Here is a 27,825-nt window from a genome sequence, read left to right as displayed (position 1 = left end):
ATTCTCTGAATGTCTCACGAAAACCAATATATATATATATTTAAATTTAGAAATGCATTCTTAATGAATTTTAGACTGAATTAAATTTTCATTATATTTTAGAAATATCAATAATACTTTAATAAAACAGCAGCTACTAATGTAAATTGTTTTTGCAGAAGCTAGAAGTGTCGAATTACAAAATAATTTGAAATAGTGAGTCAGCACACTCGAATTTTTAAAATTGATTTACAAAAATAAAATTTTTTTCTTATATTATTAAAAATATAATTGTATTTTTAATAATTTCAGAAGTTAAACGTATTTGTTTCCGTTTTATTTAAATATATTTTTCATGTTGGAAAATTTAAAGGCTATGATCACTGATGATTTTGTATAAAGCCCGGCAACAATAAATTATTGTTTGCGAGATGCAAAATAATTCCTAATCCTTGTCACCAATTTTTCAGCCAAACAATGTTTTCTTTGAATTTTTAAATTCAGAACAATTCGGAAATTGCTAGACCATGCCAAATTAACAATCGTACGTGTATATGTTTGTCTACCAATGATCTGTCCCATTGTGATCTCATGATTGTGGCAGTGCTTAGTGGCAGCGCGTTTACGCACCACTAATCTCGTCAATCTGGTTTCGGTTTCTTCTTCCACCGAAATTTGCCAGATTTGGAAATAGATTCTTAAATATTTTGTCAACAACTTTGCCGTTATAGCTCTCAGATATTCTTAAAAAATATGAAATAAAAACTGTGTATGAGGTATGCATATAGGAATATGTGTCAGCAACGTACCGAAGGTTAGATGTGTAGCCACTTGATATTCTTGGGTCTGCTTATTTCATTAGTACAACTCAACTCACAAGAATTTCTTGCGGGATTTATATTTATCTCTACGAATTTTAAAAGTATTTCAAATATTTGACGAGTTTGTGAATTATTTATTAAACTCGTCATGTGTTTCGAATGGGCAGAAAGTGCCCTCGAATTTGTTCGGGGGAATTGTTTTGTATATTCTCTTTTTGTTGTTCCTTTATTAATTGCAATATCACCCAAGACCCCAGTGTTCGCCGCACATGAATTTACCGTATACAGAATGCAGCATTTCGACCTACACAGCACTCCTCATGGTTAGTGATTCGACTGTTTTCTGAAATCTAAGAGAAGATATAATCTTTTTTTTAGTTCTGTTGTAAAATAAAAAGTGTATCCTTTTATTTTTTTTTATTGAAAACCAATCTTGCTTTTTAATTATTTTCAGGTCATTTCAGACCCAATTCAATTGCATGAATGAATGTATTAGTTTAATTACTAAAATTATTGCACAAATACACTTATTTATAAATTCCCATGAGCTTTTAAAATAATGAAAATGCGTATAGATGTAATTTAGAAAAACTATCTGAAGAGATCAAGTAAATTACAAGTATTTATATTAGTGAATTGTAAACTATGGTGCAACTCTAAATTGCTGCAAAAAAGAGAAGAACAAAGTGTCTTAGCATCTTTCTTCCTTTTTTTTTTTAACCCAAATTCTTGCTGCTTAAATATATAAGCAGAAATCGTTAGTAGAATAATAGGTAAATAAAATTCTATTGGTTTTACGTGTTGTTTTAAAATGTGCTGTCTAACTACTTTATTTTCACGACTTATAATCTGTTTTACTACTTCATTTTCTTATTTATTATTATTTTTGGATTCATACATCTATCACATGATATCTCATACTCCCCTTTTTTTTTTGAATAATATTGAAGCCATGAAAATTAATTTTTGATCAAAGATTACAAAAAAGTCTTCAAAGCCTTGTATATATATTTTTATTGCAGCAACAAATAAATTTTTTTAATGCATTTCTCAATATTTGATTATATATCAAAATAACTTGGCAAACATATTTCATATATGTTATAATATTTATGTTTAAAACAAGGTGAAATAAAAGATCTATACGATGTTAACCCAATATGTTTACATTAATTTATTGTAAAAACTGTGCTTAAAACTGTCAAAAAAGGGAAGACAAACGTGTCTTGGTATCATATATATGACATAAATCTTAATTTCTGCAATATATAACTAGAGTTTTGCAAATATATTTCATTAAATGTGATCTGAAAGAAATAATAGTATTGTGGAAGTTTTCTAAAGACATCGGCATCTTATTGTAGCTGCTGAAAAGGTTGTGTCTTTTATATAAAGAGATTTTTGTCTTTACTAGAGGAATACTTGAAAATTTAATTATCAGAATAGATATTTGATAAACTACTATTCTGTAAAATTCAAAAGTTAATTTTCTGTTATTTTACATATTTTCACCATTTTAAAGAATTTGTATGATGAAATATTAAATCATAATATTTTTCTGAGGGTTGTGTATTTTATTAGAATATTAAGGAGTTAGAAATGTAATTTTAATTTTATATGCTTTCAACATATAAGATAAGAGGATTGTTTCCTGTTGTACACTGGTAATTTCCTTACTTTACTAAATGTTTTTGCATTTTAATAGCAGTTACTTTTGGCAGCCATTTGGTTTCCTGGGATAATTATGTAAAATGCCAGTTGAATTTTTTGTATATAACTCAGTTTTAGTAGTTTTCTCAACATAGTATAAATTTTAAATATTGATATTTATCTATCTTACTATTTTAGAACCTATTTAAAACTATGTTCATTGTTTTATGCATCATTCCAATTTTGTAATTTCACTAAGTAATTTGACCTTTAATATTAAATAGATTATATGATTAAATATAATACGATTCGATTAAAATCTTTTAACATGCTTTCTAAATCAAAATACATTTGTAAAAAAATGAAGAGTACAAAAAGGAGAATCATTTTGCAATAAAGTTTTATATGTACTGTAGAGTATATTTCAGGATTTAATCAAAAGATTTTTCAATGAAAAATTCTTTCAAAATTTATTTGTGCTAAGTTGAGTTGTCCAGAGTAAAAGTCTGGTCTAGAATCCCAGCTTGCTTGCACACATTTTCCTTTATTATTAGTAAAAATATGCAAAGATGTTATATGGTTTGGACAAGCTTCTTTTCTTGAATATTTGCACAATCAGATTTAGTTTAAATATGAGCAATTACATGAAAAATTTATCTTTAAATAAGTAAAAAAAATATCGGATTCAATTAATGTTTATTGGAAAGTAATTTGCATAAAATTTTATATAAATATGTGAAATAGATTTTAAATAATATTTGTATTTTTTTTTCACCAAGTCTTAATAGATTCTTGAATTCAAAGTTAAATTATTATTGTAGTCTTAAATTTTTAATAATTTTAGGTTTTCAAATGTAACACATAGATGAACTTTAAAATCTGTACATTAAATAAAACTTATTGCATATTTCTTGCCTGTGAACAATATAATTAACGTTTTTTTTATGATGTTCCTCTAAGTTTTATTTATTATTCTAAGTTATAGAAATATAGTAATCACATTGATTAATTTGATGTGCAATATAAAAAAAAGCATGTTCTATTTTATCTATGTATGTAACAACATTGTCTATTATGGCTTTATGTAATTTCTAATTGCAGAGAACCATTTTTATTGATATCATTGCTGTTATTATTTTTCAGCATTAAATTAATAAAAGAATTACTCTTAGATTCAAAGCAGGAAAGTTCATATATTCCTGTGCAGAGTAAATAAATATAACAATTATTTTCTCAATTACTAGTTTCTTAGATGTTTCCTTATGTTTGTTTTAAAATTTAAAACATTAATATTTTAAAATTTTTATTCATATCTGAAAAATTTTATTCTAAGATGTTTGTGTCATAGAATTTTCCGAATTAAGTATCTCAATTTATAATGAATTCCTATTTTTTTATGTTTTAGGCTGTCGGAATTCCATATTAAATATGGAAGCAAGGAAACTCTATACAACTCCTTACACACGCAAATGTGTTGTAGCAAGATTAACAGAATTAACATATAGTCAGTATCAAGATTTAATTCAGCAAAATGCTGGAGGCCTACTCATTTTAATTCCTCAGAATTTAAGTTCTTTGCCAGTTGCTGATCAGCAAGTAAGAATAAAAATTTTATTTGCTTATAAAGCTATTTATAGCTATTATTAATGATGGATTTTAATATCAAAGATCATTGTCTTAGCTATGATGTATTAATCTGATATTTCATATATATATATACCAGAGACGATTTCAACTATATTTTAAATATTTTGAAAACTAAAACATAAATAAATAGAATATTTGAATATTTGATACATATACATTACTTGCCTATTTTCAGGTACTTTTCACTAGTGAGGTAAGAAGTGATTTTTAAAAATTATTTGCCATTTTTTTAATAACAATTTATATTGCTGTTTTTCACCAGTTTTAAATATTATTCAATTTATTAAATAAGCAATTGTTCTTAAGATTTTATTTAAGTGAGGGACGATTTATATTCTGGAAATTGTGTTTGTCAACAATAAATAAGGATTTTCAAGAAGGTATCAGGATATTGCCATTGCGCCTCTCTTCTGTGTTAAAATAAAACTTAAAGCATGCATGAACAGTTATTGGAAGATGAACAGTTATGTAAGGAATGGATGATCCTTGCTTAGTGTGTGAAACTATTGAATGTTTCATATTGTGTGATGAAATTTAATAAACTATCAAATAATTTTCTGAATGCTTATGCAATATGTAGTATATTGGGATGGATAATTTCCATGTATGGGTATCAATGTATCATTACCCACTATGCAATCTGGCTAGCAAGAACTTAATATTTCTTTCTCAATTCGAGAGTGTGCTACTTCAACTTCTTCTGTTAATCTTTTTATTTTTTTGTTTTTGTTGTATAAAAAATATACTCTTGTTCCTTGTTAAAAATGCCATAGTGTCGTTTCTTGAAGCTCTGAACATTTTAAGTGGAGGAATTATTCCATAACCTTATACATGATTTGCTGTGGCTTTCTGTATATTTTCATTTTATGTGTTCTATTTTATAGCTGGAAAAATTATTTAATTGAGAGTATTGTAATTGTTATGTTGGAAGCAATAATATGAGAATTCCACATCTATAAGCTTGCTTAAGCAAAAATTTTGATTTTTTTTTTAGTTTTATTCACCTAGGAGTACTTTTTTATATGAATAAATTCTGAGGTAGATGTTTGCTTTAAATTTAAATTTAATGGGCAATGAGTCTAGTTGTGAAAAAAATCAGACATTATCTAGAATTTGATCATATCTAGGCTACGCATCTGTTAAGCACCCAATTTTTATTGATCAGAAATTTATTGGCCGCCTTTAGCATTCAGAGGATGAAGCCCATTTAATGTTGTATTGTTATATGCAAATATGTAGCTGGACATAGTTGTCATAAAATTTAGAGTGTGAGCTAATTTTCCTTTTACCAACTGTTTATTACCTTCAATAATTCTGTATGTTAATTACATTACTGATTATTTATTTATATTTTATTATATGACATTACTCAATCTGATATGCTATTCACTGCCTGTGAAATCCAAATGAACCTCTCCGAAAAGAGTCTGTTTAGTTATATAGGATCTTTTATTATAAGAGCAAAAGAATGGTTCTAATTTATAATTTTCAATCATATGCTAGTTTTCTTGCAAGCAGAATTCGAAATTCGAACATTTAGTTCAGGATGTGATTAAGTATAATGGTGATATACCTTTTTTTAGGCTGTTTTTAAAATATTAAAGCATAATAACCAGCTAATTCCAACAAAATAGCTTTCAGACTTTTGGCATAATGTTATTTATGGTAGTAACTTGTCTCCTCATTCAATAGTCCATTGTATAATTGTGTAGATAATCACTTTGTAAATGGGAGATCAAAGTTCAGTTTTTACATCTTTAAGACAATTTTTTTTAAAATTATCCAAATTATTAATTAAAACTATTTGTAAATTATGTTTCCATTTTTATGCAAAAGTAAATGTTTATACTTCTAATACTTGAATTTTTATTAAATTTTTAAAAGAGAAATAGTGATAAAAAATTTAAATATCTATTATCTTCAAACAGCTGAAAGCTTAAAATTTTTGGATATTAATAATGACAAATTATTTATTTGAACTCAATGAAGCCATATATATATCAGAAATTGAAAGTAGTTGGCAATTTATTAAATATATTGACAAATATTCTCAATATTTATAATTGAGAATAAATAGTAGAAAGCAGCTATTATGTTATTGAATGTGTGGGCAGATGGTTTAAAATTTTTAATAAGATGATATTGTATGCTTGATATTCTGCCGAATTTTTTGATGAAAAATAATTATTTTTTAATATAAATGAAGTTTATTTTCAAATAGATCTATTAAAGAAACAATGCTCTTGTGAACAGTCACAATTTATCAATTGTGTAAGATGTCAAAATATATTTTGTTTTCAATGTTTTTATGATAATTATCATTCTGGTTTTTGAATGTAATTGTAAATTAATAATTATAGAATGAATTTTTAGAAATATTGAATAATATTTTTTCCTGATAGGAATAATTATAATTAATGCATAATATCATTTAAGGTACATTTATTTTTCTGTTTAAAAATTAAGATTTAAGGAAGGTATTATGATTAAGTGAAATAACATTTTCCCTATAAAAAATGAAAAGCACATTAATACTATTTCTTAATTATTAATATAATTTGATTAATTTAAAAAAAATTAAAGGGGAATTCTAATCTCCTTATGAAGTAATTATCTGGACAACTATGCCCATGAACTGCTGAACGTGTTGACAAGTTATTAGTATGTAACGTAGCCAAAAGGTTGAAGGCTATTTTTTTTTAATTGACTGGCTATTATGCTTTAATATTTTCAATTGCAATTTATTTTCAGTCAGCACATTTCAAGATAATAATTTAACTTCCTTAGTTTTACAAAGAGGAATTAATATAGAAATTTATGAGATTTTTTTCCCAAAAAGCATCATTTCTAAATAGTTTCTTGCGAGTTCAGCTTGTCATTGTCAGTTTGCTTAAGAAAGCTCATGCTGAGTTCAGTTCTGGATTTGTCATTTCAATTCAAAGGGTTAGTGAGTGAATGTTCTAAAGATGTTCCATTATACCAAATCTCTTCAATTTAATTTTCTAACTTGCTTCACCAATTTGTTAATTGAATTTATTACACTGTATGCTTGTATTTGTACTACATATTTGAGAAAATGAGAATCCTTATGTAGAATCATTTTTGCTTAATGAAAACCATGCTTACTAAGTTTCTAAAGTGTCTAAGAGTAAATGACAATTATTTGTACTCTTTCAGACTAATTACACCATAAACTCTTTTCTGTTAAGTTGCATGTATGTCTATATTTCTTCTTATAAATGATTATTTGTTCTTTTTTTGGTTATTAATATCTATACAAACTATAATATTTTTACTATACAATTTTGTTGACTAGGTTGTTATGCAATTAGAAAAGCATATACTAGAGGAAGATGTAGCAATTCCTGTATATTTTGCTTATGAAACAGAGGAACTTTTAGAAATGTATTATAGTATGGAACAAGGTTCATCAAAGCAAAAGTCGAGGTCTGCTGCTGAAGGTTTGTTTTCTTTTTACAATGATAATGTCCCACCTCTTATGAAGTTGTGAGAGATTAAAAATAAGTTTTCCCCTTATGCTAAGGTAAATTTAAAAATTTTGTATAAAGAATTTTTTTTTAATATTATATATAATTAATAGTTAAATTTATTTTGTCTTATTCTCTATAAAATGCTTTTATCAGCAATATTTGTCATAAATCCTTTTCAATACCAATGTATCTTATGTACTTACAATTATATGTAACATTTCAAGTTTACTTCACTTGAAGACTGTAAACAATTACTGATGAATGATATTATTTCTCAAAAAATCTCATAAGAGAGATAATTTTTTTTTTTTATACAGCATATTTATTATTCATTTGTTGTTTCTCAATAAATATTTTTACTTTAACATGTTTAAAGCTAAATTTCACTTCAGTTTTTTTTAAATAAATGCATATTGTAATCTGGATTATTTTTTTGATCTTACTTCTGTTTTCTTAGTACTGACTTAAATTGCTAATATTGATCATTTAATTATATTGAATTAATATGATTTCTATTTAGATAATTTGAATCAGTGTCAATCATTTCACTGTTTTATGATCTCCATTCATTTAACATTTAAAATTTTTGCAACTGATGCATAATATGTCTGGATACACCGTACACTCATACTAACCTTCTTTTAAGAAGTTTCTAATCTGACATTTCTAATCAATAAATATTTTTTTTTGACATATTCACAAGGGCATTGAAAGTCATTGTGTATTTCAGAATGAAGATTATAATACAGGTTTAAATAATTTGTGATATGAATTTATTATCCTTTTACATCTTTTTTAAGAATAACAGAAATAGACCTGCTGCCAAAAACTGTTAACAGAGTTGAATGTTTAAGAGGTGAAACAAATATAAAATGGTAGAAAATAATTACTAATAATAAACTAAGATCTGAAATAAAAATTGCTTTTGCGTAACCATTCTATGTTTGCATATAAATATAATCATAATTAAATTTTAATAATTGCTTCTTCTGTAATTTTTGTTCTTCCTCTCTTTTCATATAAAAGGATGTAAAAATATTACTTTAAGAAAGAGTCATGCTATTTTTTTTTCAAATAAATATTTAAATCAGCATTGATATTCAATGTCCTATTCCTTTTCATTTTAAGGTTTTTGAAAGATGATTAAGAAACTTTTTTTTATCCAATTTTTATTTATTTAAAATGAAAATTGATTCTTCTTTGATTAATGGAAGTTAAAAGTTTGTCCCGCAATTTGCGAGAAAAGTTTCGGCTTTTTTTATATATATATAAAAAAAATCATGATTTTTTTAATTACTTTCAACATATTGTCATAAAATTATTTTAGAATTGCCATCTACCATTACATCAAGTGGTTATCAGTTGGTTGTGTCAGGTCCTGCACCAAAGCCCTTGCCAGATACTCAGATTATTAGTCTACAGGTAAAAATTTATTATTATTTGCAATTATTTTTATTTTATTGTAGCTGAAAGTAAATGTGATTATTTGCATTATATTCTCCTTTGTAATTTTTTTAGGGTATCTTCCTGATTTTGGAGGCACATTTAAAAAAAAAAATCTTTTGATTATCAATTTTAGTAGATTTTCTTGATGATTATGACTCAAAACAATAAATAACAACAATTAGAAAAATTTAAAAATAATTTAACTAAGTTGTGGCATTTTAGGTAACATTTGATGAAATTAGAGCAAAATGCAAAACACTCTACACAAAATTCAAATTCTCCAATTTAAATTATTTTTCTACACAATATAGTTATTGTACTTATAAAGGCAATGCACTGAAAGCTAAGAAAAATTTACAAATTAAAAAAAGTTATGGACCTTTGAGCATTTTTTTCATTAAATACTGTAAAAATCATAGGTACTACTAGCAATGAAGGGCTAAAAATCAAAAATTATTAACATTAGACCTAAATCTTTAGTTCATTGCCTTCATAACATTTATGGTAATATATATTCAAAATTTTTAGAAAATATATCCATAAGTTTTTGTGAAACTATGTTTTGCATAGCAAGATTTTGACAAAAAAACAAAAAAAAAACAAACATGTTCTTTAAAAAATGAATTTAAAGTTTTTATTAGTGTACATCTATAATAATATTTCATTTTAAACACTTAAAATTCATCACTTTTGTAGCAAATCCCTTCCTTATTCTTTATTTTATTAATATTTTTTCTTTCTAATAGCCCATTTTATTTTTCTGGACAATTTTGTAACAGGCAAAGAATGTCTTTTTGTAGCAGCAATTCGCTCATTGTCGAATCTACTGTATTGTGTTAGCGTGTAATGACTTGGAATAATACCTAGTTCATTAAAAATTTCTATTATGAAAGAAAAAGCTATCATTGAATAACAATATAGCTATATTAGTCCCTAAACTCAAAGTTTTCAACTCAACAAATGTATTTTTGGGAATATTTGTCCATAATAGATTGTTCAAACTTTCATTAACATTTTGTGTTTTTCCATGAAGGCATTTTTTAAGAAGATTTTGGTCACATAATTTAATATAAGTAGGATTAATAATATTCATAATATTTTTTGGGAGTCCTATGCTTGAGTCTATATTTCTACCTTCTGAAAGTGCACATTGGTATTTGCTCCAAGAATCCTTTCCTTTTGGGCGTTGTCCATGCATTGACTTTTTATTACTGGAACAAACATGAACAAATACTGCAAGTGTTGCACTTTGAATCTGCAATAAATTACCAACATTGGATCTTATTGCAATGCCATAATAGTTTTGTAATTTATTTATGACATTGTCTGTAAGCTTTAATTTATCCTAGAGACCTTTAATATATTTTTTTTTAAAGCTCTCAATTGAGTAACCACTCGCTTTTGAACATGCCCTACACATTCACATTTCACAACAGAACTTTTAGTGAATGTTAGTAAGTGAATATTAATGGTATTAAAACAAAAAAAAATTGACTTCCGGTTATTTCCATGCTACTTTTGGTTTCATTTTCTTTAATGTTGATTTAAAGAAACATCTATATCTTCTGATATAATAATCGTAGAAACACAACAAACACAGATTTGGAAACGTAAATAATTGGTCTTTCAAAGGAAACATTTTTTTTTTTTTTTGATTTATAGTCAAAAACTGATTTGGCAACCCAGGCAGACAGATACCTTAGATATTTTAAAAAAATTTTTTTTATTAATTTTTCTTTTATAGCTTTTTGCCATTGATTTGCTTGATCATCTAAAGATATCTAACTTAAATTTGAATTTAATTAAAATTTGGCTGTGTGAAAGGTTATTATGGTTATATTATTACTTAAGAAAATTTCAGTTTCTTAATTTGGCTCTGTACCTATATTTTCAATTTTTCTCTTCCTTGTGGCGAGCTTTTGTTAAATTTCATGTTCAAAGAGATATATATACATTATTCTATTTATTACTGTGTTTTATTAAAAATTTAATAAGAATAAATTCAAAGCTAACATGAAGCAATCTGATGCATTTATTATTTGAATTAAATTAATAAAAGCTTTACAAGTAACAAAAAAAATCAATTCAGTTAAGCAAAATATCTGTATATTTTATTAGATTAGGAGACAAACATGAATTAAACTTTGCCAGATCTGTAGGGCATTTTGCTTTTTTATAATACATAATTTGTTAACAAACTCCAGGTAGAAGAAGAAAATGTGCCAAATCCAACATAGTGTTAGTTATTTATTCATTGGCTTATTTCTTTACAACCAGTTGTCTATTTCATGCTTTCCTTCCGCTCAGCAAATACAGTTGTCAGGCGAGGTCGAAAAACATTGAATAATTTGCTTATTACTGTATTTTTTCTTAATTATTTAGTTTTTTTAATATTATAACATAAATAAAATTCTTATTAAATAACCTGTACTAAAAATATTTACAATTTTTTTAAGGCAAGCTGAGTTTCTGTGATATCGATTGTTAATTTTAATGGAGTAGCATTAATAATATAAGTATTGTTTAGTTCCAATAATAAAATAGATAATTCTGTTGCATAAATAATTCTATGATAAAAATTTTACTGATTTTTTTGTTTATTTTTTATTTAGGGAAAATTATGTGGATTTGGAGTAGAGGAACAACTACCTACTATTGCTATTGTTGCTCATTACGATTCTTATGGGATTGCACCTGTGAGTTTTTTATTCCTGTACATCTTATTATGTTCCATTTTATTGCTTTCCTGTTCATCCATTAATGAGGATTTTCTTGTTGATCATAAAATATATTTCAGGGTTTATCATATGGTGCAGATTCTAATGGCAGTGGAGTAGCTGCTTTACTTGAGTTGGCTAGATTATTGTCTCGATTATATACAAATTCTCGAACACATCCTAGGTGAGAGAATTTTTATATTTCGCATTTAATATATAAATCTATATGATGAATTAGACTTTTCTTCATTTAAAAAATTTTTTTATTTGTTATTTCAAGTTCAATTTTTTTTTTTTTTTTTTGCCTCTTATAATTTAAGTACAATAATTTTAACTATCGTAAACTTTTGAGTAAGTGATTTTTAGTATCTATCTAATCAAGTAGACCCCTTTTTTCTAAGCACATAAGTTTTGAACACATTGTTAACTATCTCTTTCCACTTTGAATTTTGTCTTGTGAATTTACGTGCTACATTTTGTTGTTTTTGTCTTTATCTACTCCATAGAGAACATTGTAGAACATCTACTCCATAGAGAACATTGGTTATTGGCCATTGATAAACAATATGGCATCAAGACTGTTGTTAAAAGCTTTGCTCTAATTTCTAAAGAGGTAAAATTAACAACAACACACAAACAAAAAAATTATAATATTTATTTGATAGTGTTATGATCGATTAAAGGTTTTCTAAATTCTGATGAAATTATTTTTTGATGTACTAATTTTGATTTGAAATATTAGATTGATTGATTGATTGATTTTTGAACAAAATGTTAACAAATGAACAAATCAGAATTTAGTGTTTAATTGCTTTCTTTAGTACTTCATTGACATTAATTAATAATGTCAATAGAAAGAGATTTTATCTCATCATTGATTTTTTTAACATACTTCTCTTGCACTTATTTAATAATATATTTTCAATTATAAGTAAATTTAAAATATTTTTTCCCTGAATCTTAGGTTCAACTTGATGTTTCTTTTGTCTGGAGGAGGGAAGTTTAATTATCAAGGTACCAAAAAATGGATTGAAGATAATATTGATAGCTCGGGTAATATTTTTAGTACATTTTTATTCTTGAAAATATAAATAAAATAACCATTGATATTTGAAATGAAAACACTTTTATTATGGTGACAAAACTTGTGTTCCCAATTTATTGTTGTCATTTATTTTAATTTCTTTAGTATCATAGTTTTTGAAATATAATGTTATGTTAAAATTCTATAGAATTTTAGAATAGAGCAATTCAAGTGTTTTTTTTCTTCTCAATATTATGATCTATTAAATTCCTTATTAAGACAGTTCCTTGCTTATACCAAATTTCCAGTATTATGAATTATCTTTATAAAATATAATACTTAAATGTGCCTCTTTTGAATTTTATTGCACATTATATTTATTAGCATTATTCTGTATATGTTTGTATATAAATTTGTGTGTGTGATGTATACAATGTATAAGTGCATTTTAAATTATTTTTTAGCCTCTTGAATTTAAATTTTACTTTAATTTTTAAATTACTTATTATTTCCCCTACACTTTGTAGGATGTAATATCTGTAACTTTAAACTACCCATCATTAGACTGCTGTATCATTTGAAAATCGCTTATTTAAAAGAAATGCTTTCTCAACTAGATTTTAGTAAATGAAAATCCTTTTAAAGATATATAAGATGAATTTTTTCATATTCTCCTCTTTTACATCATTGTGGTAAGCATGCGAGTTGAGTTCATGGATATGGTATTAAAAAAAAAAAAGAAACTTTATTTAATTATGAAGCACTAAGCAGTCAATTTTCTAAAATATTTGGTTTAAAATTGATCACACGTCTGCACTTTAGCTGTTATAAAATATTGTACCAAATTTTATTTATCTTTTTATTTTGTATTTATGTTCATTTGCACAGGGTTGGAGCATTTTCCAAATTCATCTATCTAGCTTGAAACTTTTTTGAGTTATTGTGTTTAGATATAGACATAATTCCAGAAAGTGCTTATGATTTGCTCAAGCATCTGGATTCTCAGAGTTCAATTTCTGTTCCATATGCAGTATGACAAAGAATGCACACAGTTAAAATAAATGCCTGTACAGTAAAATTTAGGGAAAAGTCCCTTTTGAAGTTATAGAAGTTTTAAATATTCTGATGATTCTTTTTTCCTACTATCCTTTTTACTGTGGAGAAGTCAAGTCTTCCAGGCCATGGTTTTAACAAAGAAGTTTGAAAAGATGCTAACAATTTTACCTTATCCTTAATCATGGGGAGAAAAAAAATAAATCAAGTTTACATATTTCCATCTTGTTCTCTTTATTTTTAAATAGTAATGTGTGTGGATCTGAAATCGTCCTTATTACACGTTGTCAAATGTGAGCAAATTGTTGTATGAATGTTTCAGACTTACATGAATGTTTTTATAGTTACACTTAATTCAACACTTTGCTTAATTCACACAGAGAAAAGATGTAAAAGAAATCAAGAAATAGATGCTATACAAAATTTAATCAAGTGCAAAAATAGGCCTAAAATCTCCAGATGGATAATGGCTATGACTTATCAATGGAAATTGATGGCTATATCTTCCAAAGTTATTATCTTATAAAAATGGTTTTTGTATTATATTAAAACTGTGAAAATTCACTTTTTAATGATAGCATTTTCATTTCTATATAATATTTTAGTTTTAATAACTTTTTAAATGCAAATTATAATTTTTGATGTTATGACATTTGAACTCATGTTTCAAAATATTCAATCACATGCTTTTGCCAAAGTTAAAATTAGCATAAGAAATGTTTTCTTTGGTAATTAATTCTGAAATAGGATCCGTTTTCCACTTTTATTTCATAGTATATACATTTTGTAACATGCACACATTATAATTGGTTTGGAATTATTCAATTAAATTTGTTTTTGATCTTATTAAATAACAAGGAGATTTTTAGAAAACATATAATAAACATTTTACATTAATTTTACAGCCTAAAAAATTAATCTGGGCATACAAGCTATTCACCAGAAACAGTATTTCAAAAGTTACCTGATTTTATAGATTAAAACTCCAACGTGCTTTGCCAAATGTTAATGCAATTGACCATGCTGAAAGTACCATTCTCTTGTCAGTGAAAAACTTAAAAACTTTCTATTAGATTTTTCACTATCTTAGTGCTGTACACTTGTTGATTTACTTTATTTGTATTCTTGTTTTGAAAGAATGCAAATAACAGTGGACCAAACACAATGCCCATGTCCTCTTCTGCCCAGACTTATTGGCAAGTCTAAGAATAATAATACCTTTGAAATCAAACATTTTTATCAAAAACTTTTCTTAAAAAAAAAAAAAAACATAATGTCCATTTTGTTTATATATTTTGATACAGTTCATTTTTCAATCACATATTTCTATTTGTGATTTGAATTTAGTTTGTTTTTCCATGTCCTAAGTATATTGAATTTTCTTATGGGTTGTAAAAAACAACTTATTTTTACGTATTAATTTTCTTTATTGTAGTATTTTCCAGGCAGTCATCATCAGATAAATATATTGTAGAATAGATTTTATTATATTATGCAAATGCTATAATTAACGCTTTGCACTCTGAAAAATAATTTGAGGGCGTAGTTTTTCGCCTAATATAAGAACTTATTGCACTGAAAAATACATATATAATTATTTTAAGTTAAATGTCTGAAAAATAAATCTGTCTTTTTAACACTTAATACATCTTTTTAACCATCAAAATGAAAAAAAAAAAAAAAACCTTAGTCAATAAAATATTAAAGTGATGCTCTGTCTTGCATAGTGCTCGAGAGGAGTCCTCTGAGTGCCAGGGGTTAAATCAAAATATATTTGAATAATTTGGAATTAGAATTCAATTCTTCATGTTACTATGTAAATTTGAATTTTTATTATATTTGAATTTTTTTTATATATTGAATATTTATATCAAACTGTGGCAAGTAATTTACTAAGTTAAAAAAAAAAAAAATGAACACACCCACTTTTGTGGAATTTGATTATAAAAGGCCTTGCTATATGAGGCTGTTGGAGGTAAAAAAAATTTCAATAAATTCAGTAAATATACATTCTTAAAATTATTTTATAATCTAATCGAAATATAAAGAAAGTGTTTTAATTTTTGATCTGTACAGTATCTAGGTTTTCAAAATCTAACTTCTTTAATTTGATGTGTCTATCATACAGCTGCAATATTGCATAAAACATGTGCAGTTTAAATAAGGGCTTGCTCATCTAAATTTAGAGAACTCCTTTTGAAATTATAGAAGCTTGAAATATTTTCTCGCGGTACTTTTTTGATGCTTTCTGCTCTGATGTTGTGAAATTTTTTCTCTCCCATCATGATTTTTATAAGGAAATTTCAAAAGATGTTAGAAATTGAACCAAACCTGACAATTGAATAGTGAAGTCATTAAAAAAATGATTTCAAGCTAATGCATTACTTCTGATGTACCGGAATTTATTTCATATCTTGTCTATATATTGAACTGTCAAGCAAAAATATTTTTTTCCTCCCTTATCACAAGAGAATGCGTTTATGAAAGCATTAATGCAAATAAATAAATAAAAAATTGTAATTTTTTTTAATTTTCAACTGTTAAATTCTTATTATATGTATATAACTTGAATTTAAAAAAATGGTCAAGCTATTAATGATGTTTAACCAATTATATTATTTGCAGATGATCAGTTATGCATATCTGTAATAAGCTTTACAGAGTCTGCAATTGAGTTCTTTATTGTTATGAATCTCAGAGGAGAGATATTGTGATAAATTAAATTTATGCCATTTTTAAGGATCTCTTCCATGCTACTGCAAGAAAAATCAAATCTCTTTATTGTAATTAAGAAATAAAAATGCTTAATGAGTTATATGAATTTTTATTTTTCTTGAACCTTAATAAATTTCTGAATCAATACAAATGAGATTTTTCCTTTTTGAAAGTTTTTAATTTTGGCATGAATTTTCAATGCTATCATTTTTCTATGGACACTTCTATATAAACTGCATTACTTTGTACACAAAGTTTAAATGATGAACATGGTTTGTTCTTGCTTTCCTTCTGAATATTTCATAATCAAACTTTCACTGATAATAAGAATAACCGACAACTTCATTTAAAATATTATTGGGTTTAAACAACGGCAAATCCTTAAAGATTTCTCCACCTTTAACCTATATATGTTTTGCATGCATATTGATTTGCTTGCATTTCAGATGCCAGTTTGCTTCCTGATGCTCTGTATACTTTGTGCCTTGATTCTGTTGGTGATGAAGATAATTTATATTTACATGTTTCTAAACCTCCAAAGGAGGACAGTCCTGGTGATATATTTTATAAGGTAAGATATTTTTACAACTTCTGATGCAGTGATTTCTTAATATATAAAGTAATCAACTTCTTTAAACACTGCAGCTTTTTTACATTATTTATAATTAAAAAAAATTGTGATTCTGTTAATGATGTCCAGCACTATTAGTGGCTGTACATTTACTTGGCAATTTTTAATTGTTTTCATTTTACATTGTTTTATTTAGCTACAGTTTTTGGTATTTTATACAAGTATCTGTTTAGTTATTGAGAGGTGATAGTCCTATCATGTAAAAACGTTCCTTGGATCATCTCAAATAATGATTTTTATCTTCAATGATTATCATATTAGATTTTGTCAATTTGAAGGAAGAAAAATCTAAAGATCTTCTTGAAGAAATCGTTACTTTCTTATTTTTCTTATTTACTTAAACAAACAAACTAAAACTTCCAATTTTTGAATGAAATTCTCTACATCCTGTGGTTTACTTAATATGTTTTTTAAAGTTGGCAAAGAACATATATATGATGACTTATTTTATGTATGTTGTCTGCATTTCAATTTGTTGGGACTTGTTCTTTTTTCACTGCTTTTAATGTTCAATGAAGATGTTTTTAATTTATTAAAATATATTTGAAGTGATCTGGAATTTTGATAATTTTTAGTGGTCTGACTATAATATAGAATATTTTATAAGAAAATTTATGATAGTTTTATAAAGAAAGTTGAAAATTTCTGTTTACAGATATAGTAATAAAAGTAAGAAGGAAAAAAAATCATAGATATTAAACATGTTTACTGTTATATATTTAAATCTATGAAACAATTGCAATGACAGGCTAAAATAGATTCTCCGATAATTTTGCTATTCAAATGTGATGGGGATTTGATTCCAAATTTTTTTGCTTTTCTTTCTATTGGCTAGTTTAAGTGTTATATTTTAAAAGTATATCAACTACATATGATTTGAACTGAACTTGTAAAATGATACTAAACTTTTATCAGTAAAAAAAATATTAGGAACAACTGTAATAAAAATTGATAATTGCATTATTCGCATTGTAATTACATTATTTAAGAGGAAGCAAATAATTATATATTTTAGCTTCAATGCTTCTTGCATACAAACTATATAAAGAAAACACAGTTGAGAATAGATTTTCATACGTGAATTAAAATTAGTGGAGGGATTTATTTTAGAGTTAAATTTAAATTGTTATTTTTACTATTTGATATTATTTGCGATTGACATTTGGTTTTCATCTAAATTTGATGATAATCAAAATGCTATGGATTAACTGTTTTTTTTTTGTTTATTTCCAATTTATGAGCTTATGAAAGTTAATATTAAAGAAATCAAAGTGCTGAAAAAGTATAAAAAGTGATTTGGATTATTATAGGAAGTTTTTCAGTGTTGGGTGGAAAATAGAAGAGCTTCATAGTTTTCATTAAGATAAAAAAATTTCAATAATATGTATTTTCTTTTCTTTTATATCTGCATTCATGTATTTTATATTCTCATATATTTTTAGGAACTACAGTGGGCATCTGTGCAATCTGAAGAACCTGTAAATGTTTCTATGATTCATAAAAGAATAAATCTTGCAGATGAGCTATTGTCTTGGGAGCATGAGCGTTTCAGCATTAGACGCCTTCCAGCTTTTACTTTGTCTCATTTACAATCCCCACGTTCTCTGAAGAAAACTACGATTTTAGATACGAGGTTTGTTTTATTTTATTTGATAATTCAATTATTATTTAGATTTGAAAATCATATTCAGTAATTGCTATAGCAACATATTTTCTTTTGATAATTGAAAAATCTAAAACTGTATATATTTTAGACATAATGTATGTTTTGTTATATTTGATATTTCAATAATATATTCAGTAATATATACTGTGGATACAGTCGTTATTATTTAGTACAATATATTCAGTAAAATGTATAGTTATTGCTATAGTGAGGCATTTCCTTTTGATAATAGGAAAAGTAAGTATAAATTGGATGTTTACTCCAAACTTCATACAATAGAAACATGTACTCACTCTTCATTTCCAACAGTTTATAATAGCTTAAATCAATAGTATTAATGTTCTAATTATGTCATTATAAATTAATGTTTTATATTATCTTTCATTTGCAATTTTTTATGAAACTTTGATTCAGATTCTGATTTGCAAGAAAATTACTTATGGTTATTTTGAAGAGTGAATGTAACACTTATGTTTTCTATTTGGTTCTTTTCATAACAAGCAAAAATGCAGATAAAAAATTTAAATTTGGTTTAAAATGTATTATAAAGGATCTTATATTAGTTTTTATTTTTATAGGGAAAATGTAAATGTTGATAAACTTGCTCGAAATGTAAGAATTATTGCAGAAGCTTTGGCCAGACATATGTACAATATAAGTGGAGAAACTTTGAAAACTGGAATTTTTACTGAAGGCTTGGTAAATTGAATTTGATGATGAATTAAGTTTGATGGAGAATTTTTTTGAGACTTACTTTCTTTTCCTCTTTAATGAAATGTTTTTTTTTCAGAGTATACAGAAAGACTACTTAAAAGCATGGATAGATCAACTTTCTTCTCAGCCACGCAGTGCTCAAATGCTTCTTTCAGGATCTACAAAACATCCTTTAATATTGACCTTGGAACAAGCAATGAGTCGTTATTTGAAGGATGTAAAATTTTCTATTTTCAAACCTGATAAAAGGTTAGAGATTTTTAACTTAATAAATATTTTTACAAATCATTAGTGGTACACTGTATCAAGAAGAATATTAAATACCACAGCTTCTGTTGTTTTTTGTAGTAATAGTTTCTAATTCTAATAAGATTGAAATTCTGTCTTCTTTTCATTTACGGAACTGATCGCAAGATCTAAAACTGTCAGATTAAGTTTAGGCAATAAGTTATTGTTAATGGAAGTTGCAAAGAAAATATATGGCAAAGATGCCAAAATTGCAGAGAAATATACATATCTGGGGGAAAAAAAAAGAAAGGAAAGAAGGATGGGTTAAGGGGGGAGGGGTCCCAGATCTCAAAAATTTCTTAAACATCTGAATTTTTTAAACAAAATGAAGTTTCTTGTTGCACATGCAGCTGTTGATGAAAAGTAAACTATGAAATACCAATTGAATCATGTCAATAAAACATCTGTAAAAAAAAAAAAAAAAAAAAAAAAAAAGCCAGTAATTTGTTATTATAATTCAAAGATCCATTCAGCATTAAAAAAATGTTCTTTGAAATATGTTAATGAATTACTTGTACAATAAAGTGCTGGTTTTCTTCTCATATACTTGAAGTTCTATATACATTTAAACTTGTTCTGGACAATGTATTGTCTTTTGTATATATGTATTAACCTACAAAAATTTAAAGCATTCTCAATTTTTTTCTTCTTTTTTTTACATGGAGTCAATTTTTTTTACATATAAATTAAATTCATTTCATAATTTACTTGCATGTTTCCTGCTTAAGACACAAATATGTCACACCTTAATTACTTTCTCATGTATGATATATAGAGAAGGTATTGTAATTGTTAAAAAATTCAAACTCAAGTTTTTGTGAAAATCTCTGTTTTGAACCTCCATGACCCTATAAATATATTTTTGGAAAATGTCTCTCTGTCAGGGACAAATAACTCAAACGCTTTGAGCTAGATGGATAAAATTTGGTATATGGTCTTTATACAAAATTTGTAGATTTTTATTGAAATTTTGAGCAAGATCCGTCCAGAGGAAATCTGTCTGGTTGATGTATGTTAACATGTCAACTACAAAAAAAAGACAGTGAGATATATTAAATTCAGTACACATGTTTAATATTCTATAGTGCAGACGCTTCTCAAATTTTGCTCCAAATCTGACAAGGGTTTGAACGTCTGTTGATTTGTACATTCTGAAACATAACTCAAAAACGCAATGACTTAAAATTGTCAAATTTCGTATTAGATTTTGTGACCAAGTGTAGTTATGTGTCAGGTTTTTATTTTATTCTATTGGGGAAAAAATATGTCCAAACCACTGCTTTTGGATATTATTAACTTCATGCTGAGGAATAATTGCCGAAAAATTTACCAAGGATCAATGGATCAATTCAATAAAAATGTTAAATTCTCACCAATGGTTAATATTTTGTAACTACTGTATGGCAAGCTATGCAAGGCATTCTTTAGGATGATATATTTTTTAGAGAATATGCTAAAAAGTGTTGGTGACCACTCCCACTAAATTTCAATATCATTGGAAATGCTTAGTTGTAGAAATGTTGAAATTTACTTCCGTTTCATAAAGAATGCCTTGCTTTAAATTAGAGTGGTATAATGATGGATATTTGTAACATAAACTTATGAATGGCCTTTGCATGAGATGAAATTTACAATAGTTTTTTTTATATTCCTGTCATGTTACATGGTAGCCGATAATGTAATGCAAGTCATAATGTAAATTTTTGTAATTTGATTCCTAAATGTTTGCTAAGTTGCTTTGTATGCAATTATTTTAGCATGTTGAAAGAATATAAATTATGCAGGCATTTAATTTTTTTAATTGATAAATTGTTTCATTATTTTATTTAATAATGAAAATTTTTATTATATTCATGTTTAAAAGAAAAAGGAAAAAACTTTTTTTGTTGAGACTTTCATGTTAGTGATAGCTCTTGAATAGTAATGTGTTCTTATAGATCTTAAATATTAAGTTACTTTGCCTGCATTTTGTTATACACAGATTCAAAATTTTTTTTTATCATGTGTGCATTTATGACTGTATTTCACTATGCAAATAGAATAGTAAATAATTTAATATTCTGATAGCTAATTCAATTATATTTTATAGGTTACTTAAATACACACCTAAATATTGTCAGTTTTAATCACTTGTGATATTTAAATTATTATTAATTGAATATTTTAATTATTACAATTCAAATGCTTTACTAAAATCACAAAAACTTTATTTAAAAAAAAATTTCGGCTATTTTATATTTTCAAATTTTGTTTACTATTTTCTTTTCAGGTTTCAAATACATTTTTTTTTAAATTATAAAATTATAATTTTTGCTTCAATTGCTTGCTAATTTAAATGTTAAAAAGTTTAACTTTAATTGCCTCAATTTAATATTGATGAACCAGTTGGTTGCTAAAGGTAACTAATTTAGCAATAAAATTAGTTTAGTAAGTAATAAAATATATGCCTATATCTGAAGCCAGTTTTTATTTATTTTGAATTTTTAGGGAACCAGAACTTATGTTTTATGAGCCTGTCTCTACTGTGATGAATGCATATAGGTGAATACAAATTTTTTCAATATATATATATATATATATATAAAATATGATTTGATGAACACTTTTATGATTCTGTTATGTATAAGTTAATAGTATAAATTCATTGGATTTGCTTAAAAGTTTTTCCTGTTGAATAAGATTTTGATATTTATGGTATGGGTTTTCTGAAGTACCATATGTATCTCTTTGATTTGTTTTGATTAATTTTCTGTTGGACCATGTGCAATAAAACTCAAAATGTGGTAGTTGCCAGTATTTAACCAGAATCTTGAATTTTTTTAATTAATGATTTTTTTTTTATTTTTGAAAATAATTCCTGTTTTTTAATTAAAATTAAAAAAAATAAGCAAGCATTAATGCAGACACAATGATTTTTTTTTATCACATCTTGTTTTGATCATTAGAAAGAAACAAAATCAATGCCAAAAAACTAAATTACAGCTTTTAGCAACAAAGAATAGAAAAATTCACTATTAAAAAGAATTTATAAGTATAAAAAGCAAACAAACAAACAAACAAAAAGATGCAATTTTTTTTGTATGTTTTTTTATTATGCTTCCATTTTGAACTATGTAATGTTTTTATATTCTTTCTTGATTTTTAATTCTTTTTAAATGCTTTCAATATTTTCTGAATTTTAGATATATTTGTTTAATAAGAAGAAATTTACAAAAATTATGCAGAAAAATATTTAAAATTTGCTTTAGGAAATTTCCCATTAAATTGTAGCTAAGATAGAATTTTTTTAAAAAAATATTTTTTAATTGAATTTAAAAATTTGATTCCATTTAAAAATATTTAGCGTTGCATAAATTGTCTTGTATCAGAATTTAATTATTTTTTTTTCAATCTTTTTATTAAAAAATATCTGACATTTGATATTTTGAGGAAATTAATTTCTAAGTATGGATTTTTATTTCATAAATTTATTCATTATTATAGATGAGATAAAAAGCAATCCTTAAAGGCAATTTTTTAGAGTTGCACCAACGTGATATTTTTACTACATTTACAAGGTTTTTTATTTTATGTATTTAAAACATTATTTCCCTGTAGTGTTAAATAATGCTTTATAAAGAAAGATTATAGTTTGAAATAGTTATATAATTAATGTAAAACAAATCAAAAGTCAGTTGAATTAATTTGTTACTATAGTTTGAAATCATGATCATTTTGAAAAATATTAAAAGTGTAAAGCAAGGTATTTAAACAAATTGTTGATATAAATTTAATTTAGTTTTATGCATTTTTTTAATCAGCAAGATGACTAATTTTTTTATAAACTAATTTGTTAAATTTATTAATTTCTATACATTTTTGAAATGAATCTATATTTTTGTTATTTTGCAGGGTTAAGCCAGCTATATTTGATTTGTTCCTAGCCATGTTTATTGCTGCTTACTTAGGCATTATTTATCTTTTAATTACAGTAAGTCTAAATTTTCATTAAGCATTCATTTTTATCTAAAATATTTTATATATTTGTTTATGTGAATGCTATGAGAAATTGCATTTATTATTTAAAATTGTATGTCTTAGTTAAAACCCCTTACTCAGTTGGTAGTTGAATGCACTGTGTATTCCTTATATAATTAACTTGAAACTTTCTGCTTCAAGTTCTTCATAGAAAGCTTTGAATAATACTTTTATTTTTAATGCAACTCATATGTGCTATTTACAGAATGTTAGTGAAAGTGAAGTTATAATTTTTTTCAGAATAATTATTTCAGAATGTAAAATTAAGATTTTATTTGTAGTTATATCACACTGTATAAAATCCTGATGTTCATAGCTGAGAGGAAAATTACCATTTTTAAATCTAGTTATCAAATTATAATAAAATTAGGGATGTATGACAGTCGGATTTGATCATGTTTTTGTTTTTATGTATGAAATACCCAAAAATTCTGTAATCTTTTCTTTTTAAAAATTAAGCCTGAATATTTTTTTATTCTTATGAGTATTTTTACTTTTTCACAATACTGTTTCTAAGCAAAGAAATATGAAAATTAAGTAACATTCTAGGGAAGGCTTTTCTGTTATATTAATTTTTTTTTCTCCAAAAAATAAAACAAAACATGCATCTATTATCTACTTTTGTTTAATTATCATGATATTTTACATATATAATTGCATATTTTACAATCTTCTAGTTATATCATCTTATTATTTGGTATAGTTAATAATTTAATATAAATTTCGTTTAATTAATAACATAAATGAATTTAAAATGGTTCTCAATAAATTAAAATGATCATAGTTAAATTTTCATTGTGCTACATGTGGATATTTTATTATTTTGCTGTTTGCTTGATATATGATTGCTTATAAATTATTTTATATATATATAATAACTTTGAATACCATGTTAGAAACAAATTAAAAATATTTTTTCTCCTCTTCCCTTCCAGAACTTTTATAGGTTGGAAAGAATTATCAAATCATATTCTGTGTCTGTGAAAGGAAAACAAAGTTGAATAAATAAAGGGGTCTATGCCTATTATAATCCAAAGTATTTCATCTATTATCTGATTTAAGTATTTATATTTTGTAGACATAAGTATAATTTTTAAGGTACATAGAGATTTATATCATAATTATTATTTTTTACTTTTTATTATTTGTTTCTGATTATTATCTGTGCATTGATTGATTTATTGGTGATTTGTGAATTTAATTGAATGTTACTTAAATATATAGGCAATAAGAACAATTTCTGGACTATTCTAGAACTTTTTACCTTCCAGTTTCATCTGTACAATTCAAAAGTATTTACCCAATATTAGTCTTTATTAGTCCTTTAAAAGTATCATTTGGATTTATCATCAGCATATGGATCTGCCAAAATATACCATATGTGCATTAATAGCAGCCAATTTTTTCTTCTTACTAGCATTAAATGTACTGTGTTATTTATAATCATTATTTGAACATCATTTTCTTTAAATGAAGTAATGTTTATTAGCATGTAGCTTAAATGAATTTTTCATTGCAGAACTATTTGTACAAATTTAGTTATGTAGCATTTTAGCTAGAAAAATATATTTTAAATCCTTGATTGCTAAATCAAAAAAAAAAAAAAAAGCCCATGATTTATAAATGTTATAATGTATGAAATCTGTAGGAAAAATGCCTACATAATTGGATTTTTTTTAAATGAATGTTAAGTTGAAAATATGTTTGTCAATAGGTAATTAAATGAAAAATAGTCTACATAAAAATAAGATATGTATTTTTTCCCTCTGACACTATATAACACAAACTTATTTAGTTGATTTTCTTTTTAAAAAATACTTTTAATCGAAATGTTCTAGCTAAATAAGTTACTTTTTACTTTAAAATTTGTACTTTATTTATAATTGATTGTTTGTTTACATGTCTTCAGTTATTGAAGAAAAAGTAGCATTAAAAATATTTCTATCTGCAAATGTATGAATTTCCAAAATATTTTTCTTATCATTATTAAAAAAAAACAACATATTTCTTACAAATTTAAATAACTTGATATTTCTTGCTCATTTGTTTCTTGTAATGCAAGGTCTCATAGAGGTATAATAATATACAAGCCATATAAAGCTACCTTCCTGATCAAAATGAAAGCAAATTTATCTATTTTGTGTACCTTCTTTTAAAATTTTAACAAACAGTTATAAAGACTATTAACTTTATGCTTAATAATAATAATAATAATAATAATAATAATAAAGTTCTTTAATGAATTTCAGGTATCAAGTTTCTCCCTTTATGTTTTCAAAACATAAATTTAGCCTTTTTTAAAACTGTAAGCATGTAGGTTACCTGTATTTGAAAAATTGAATTATGGAATATGTATAACATTTATACTTATTTTGAAGGAAGTTTTTTAAATTTGATGTAATTTTCCTTTGGTTTGGCAAGTCAATGTATCTTTATACCAGATTATAAATTATTATGTATCTGTTGTACCTTTGCAGTTCAATCACTAAAATACATGTATACGTTAATATTAAATCATAATACATAAATGTTGTAGCCTAAGTGTGCATGCAGACCAAAAGCTTCTAAAGCGGTTTTAAGTTGTGAAATGCTATCACCTTAATTCATCTTTGCACTTCATTATAATTGTAGTAATTTATATAGACAATTTGTAAAAGCATTTTGGTGATAAATGTAGTTTTCCAATGTATGTTATTTGCAAGTTATTTGTATATATTTATATATATTATTGAGAGATTTAAATCAAAATGTTTAAGAATTGTTCTACTTTATGCAGTTTAGTGATTCATAGATGGACCAAATCTTTAAAATTAAATGTTATAAATCAAATTATCTGCAATGAATATTTTTATAGTATTTCAATGCTAATTCTGTGTGATGTTTCTTGAATTCTGTAATTTTAATGTGTATTTTTGCTGCTGTTAAATTTAAAACTACTGATTTCAAACTAGCAGTAATATTTTTAACAGGACTTCTTTGTATGTACTTGTCATTACGTTTGACTGCAACTTTTTCAAAATAAAATTTTGAATTTTTATTTGTGTTATTATTTTTCTATATGAAAGGTCTCATTCTGAGTAGTGAAGAAATAAAAAAGGAACTTTGAATTTTCTTCTCCACTCTTTGTAAATATTATCTTTAACAGTTTAATGAAGAATTATGCAAAGTCATTTGTAATATAGAGAATCATGTTACTCTCAGATCTATATAGAGTCGTTCTTTTATAACAGTTATTTCAAATAATTTACACAAAGAAATGCAGAAGAACGAATAGTGACATTTCCTACGTTTATGAAATATTTTTATTTGAGCTATGAGTCAAGAGTATTTGTTTCATGCACAGTGGTTGTTTTTCTGCTCTGGTGAACAAGCATCAATGTCATAGATAGTATTACTCTACATTAAATCATATGGAATCTCGCTGCTGGTTTGCTCTTCATTTCAACACTTAATTGATAGTTACGCTGTCTTTAACAAACTCCAAATTGTACACTTAAAGGTATAGTTGTTATAGAAAAAGTTATAATGCTGCTATTTTACTAAATTTTGCTACTACTGATTTTCCTCTTCAGTAATAGTAATCTACAGAGCTTGTTCAATTTTGCATAACAAACTGTATCTAGGTGTCCTTTACAGTATAAAACTAGAAATCAACAAAAATGATAATTAGGTTTAATTTGCTAATAGTTGTCAAAGAAATTAATAATATTGTTTTTACGAACTGTTTTATTATACCAGAAAATAAATGAAGAAACTAATTAATATTTAATTTTTTTAAAGTTTTTAATTTATAATTCATTATAAATATTAATTTGATTAAAAAAAATTCAAAATTCCATGTCTTATAAAGTGGTGTCATTTGAAATTAAAATTGAATCAATTTAATTGATTATTCTAAGTACAGTATTATTTCACTATTATCTTCCCATTTTAAATGTTTATCTGCTGTTTACAATACTTTCAATT

General features: G+C 25.2%; 1 protein-coding gene across 1 annotated transcript; it reads left to right on the top strand.

The window, feature by feature from the left end:
* The first annotated feature begins 637 nt into the window (after positions 1-637).
* Positions 638-26,869, top strand: LOC129960915 (BOS complex subunit ncln-like). Its single transcript, XM_056074650.1, has 14 exons — positions 638-1,123; positions 3,856-4,046; positions 7,414-7,558; positions 8,916-9,010; positions 11,647-11,730; positions 11,832-11,935; positions 12,716-12,804; positions 16,990-17,114; positions 18,617-18,807; positions 19,419-19,539; positions 19,631-19,803; positions 22,330-22,383; positions 23,734-23,812; positions 24,795-26,869. The coding sequence occupies exons 1-14, from the start codon at positions 949-951 to the stop codon at positions 24,858-24,860; spliced, it is 1,692 nt and encodes a 563-aa protein (XP_055930625.1). The 5' UTR covers positions 638-948; the 3' UTR covers positions 24,861-26,869.
* Positions 26,870-27,825: the final 956 nt, after the last annotated feature.

Source organism: Argiope bruennichi, chromosome 2 (assembly GCF_947563725.1).
Source record: "Argiope bruennichi chromosome 2, qqArgBrue1.1, whole genome shotgun sequence".
NCBI lineage: Eukaryota > Metazoa > Arthropoda > Arachnida > Araneae > Araneidae > Argiope > Argiope bruennichi.
The sequence above is the reverse complement of the archived record's forward strand: the minus strand, read 5'-3'. Positions and strand labels throughout refer to the sequence as shown.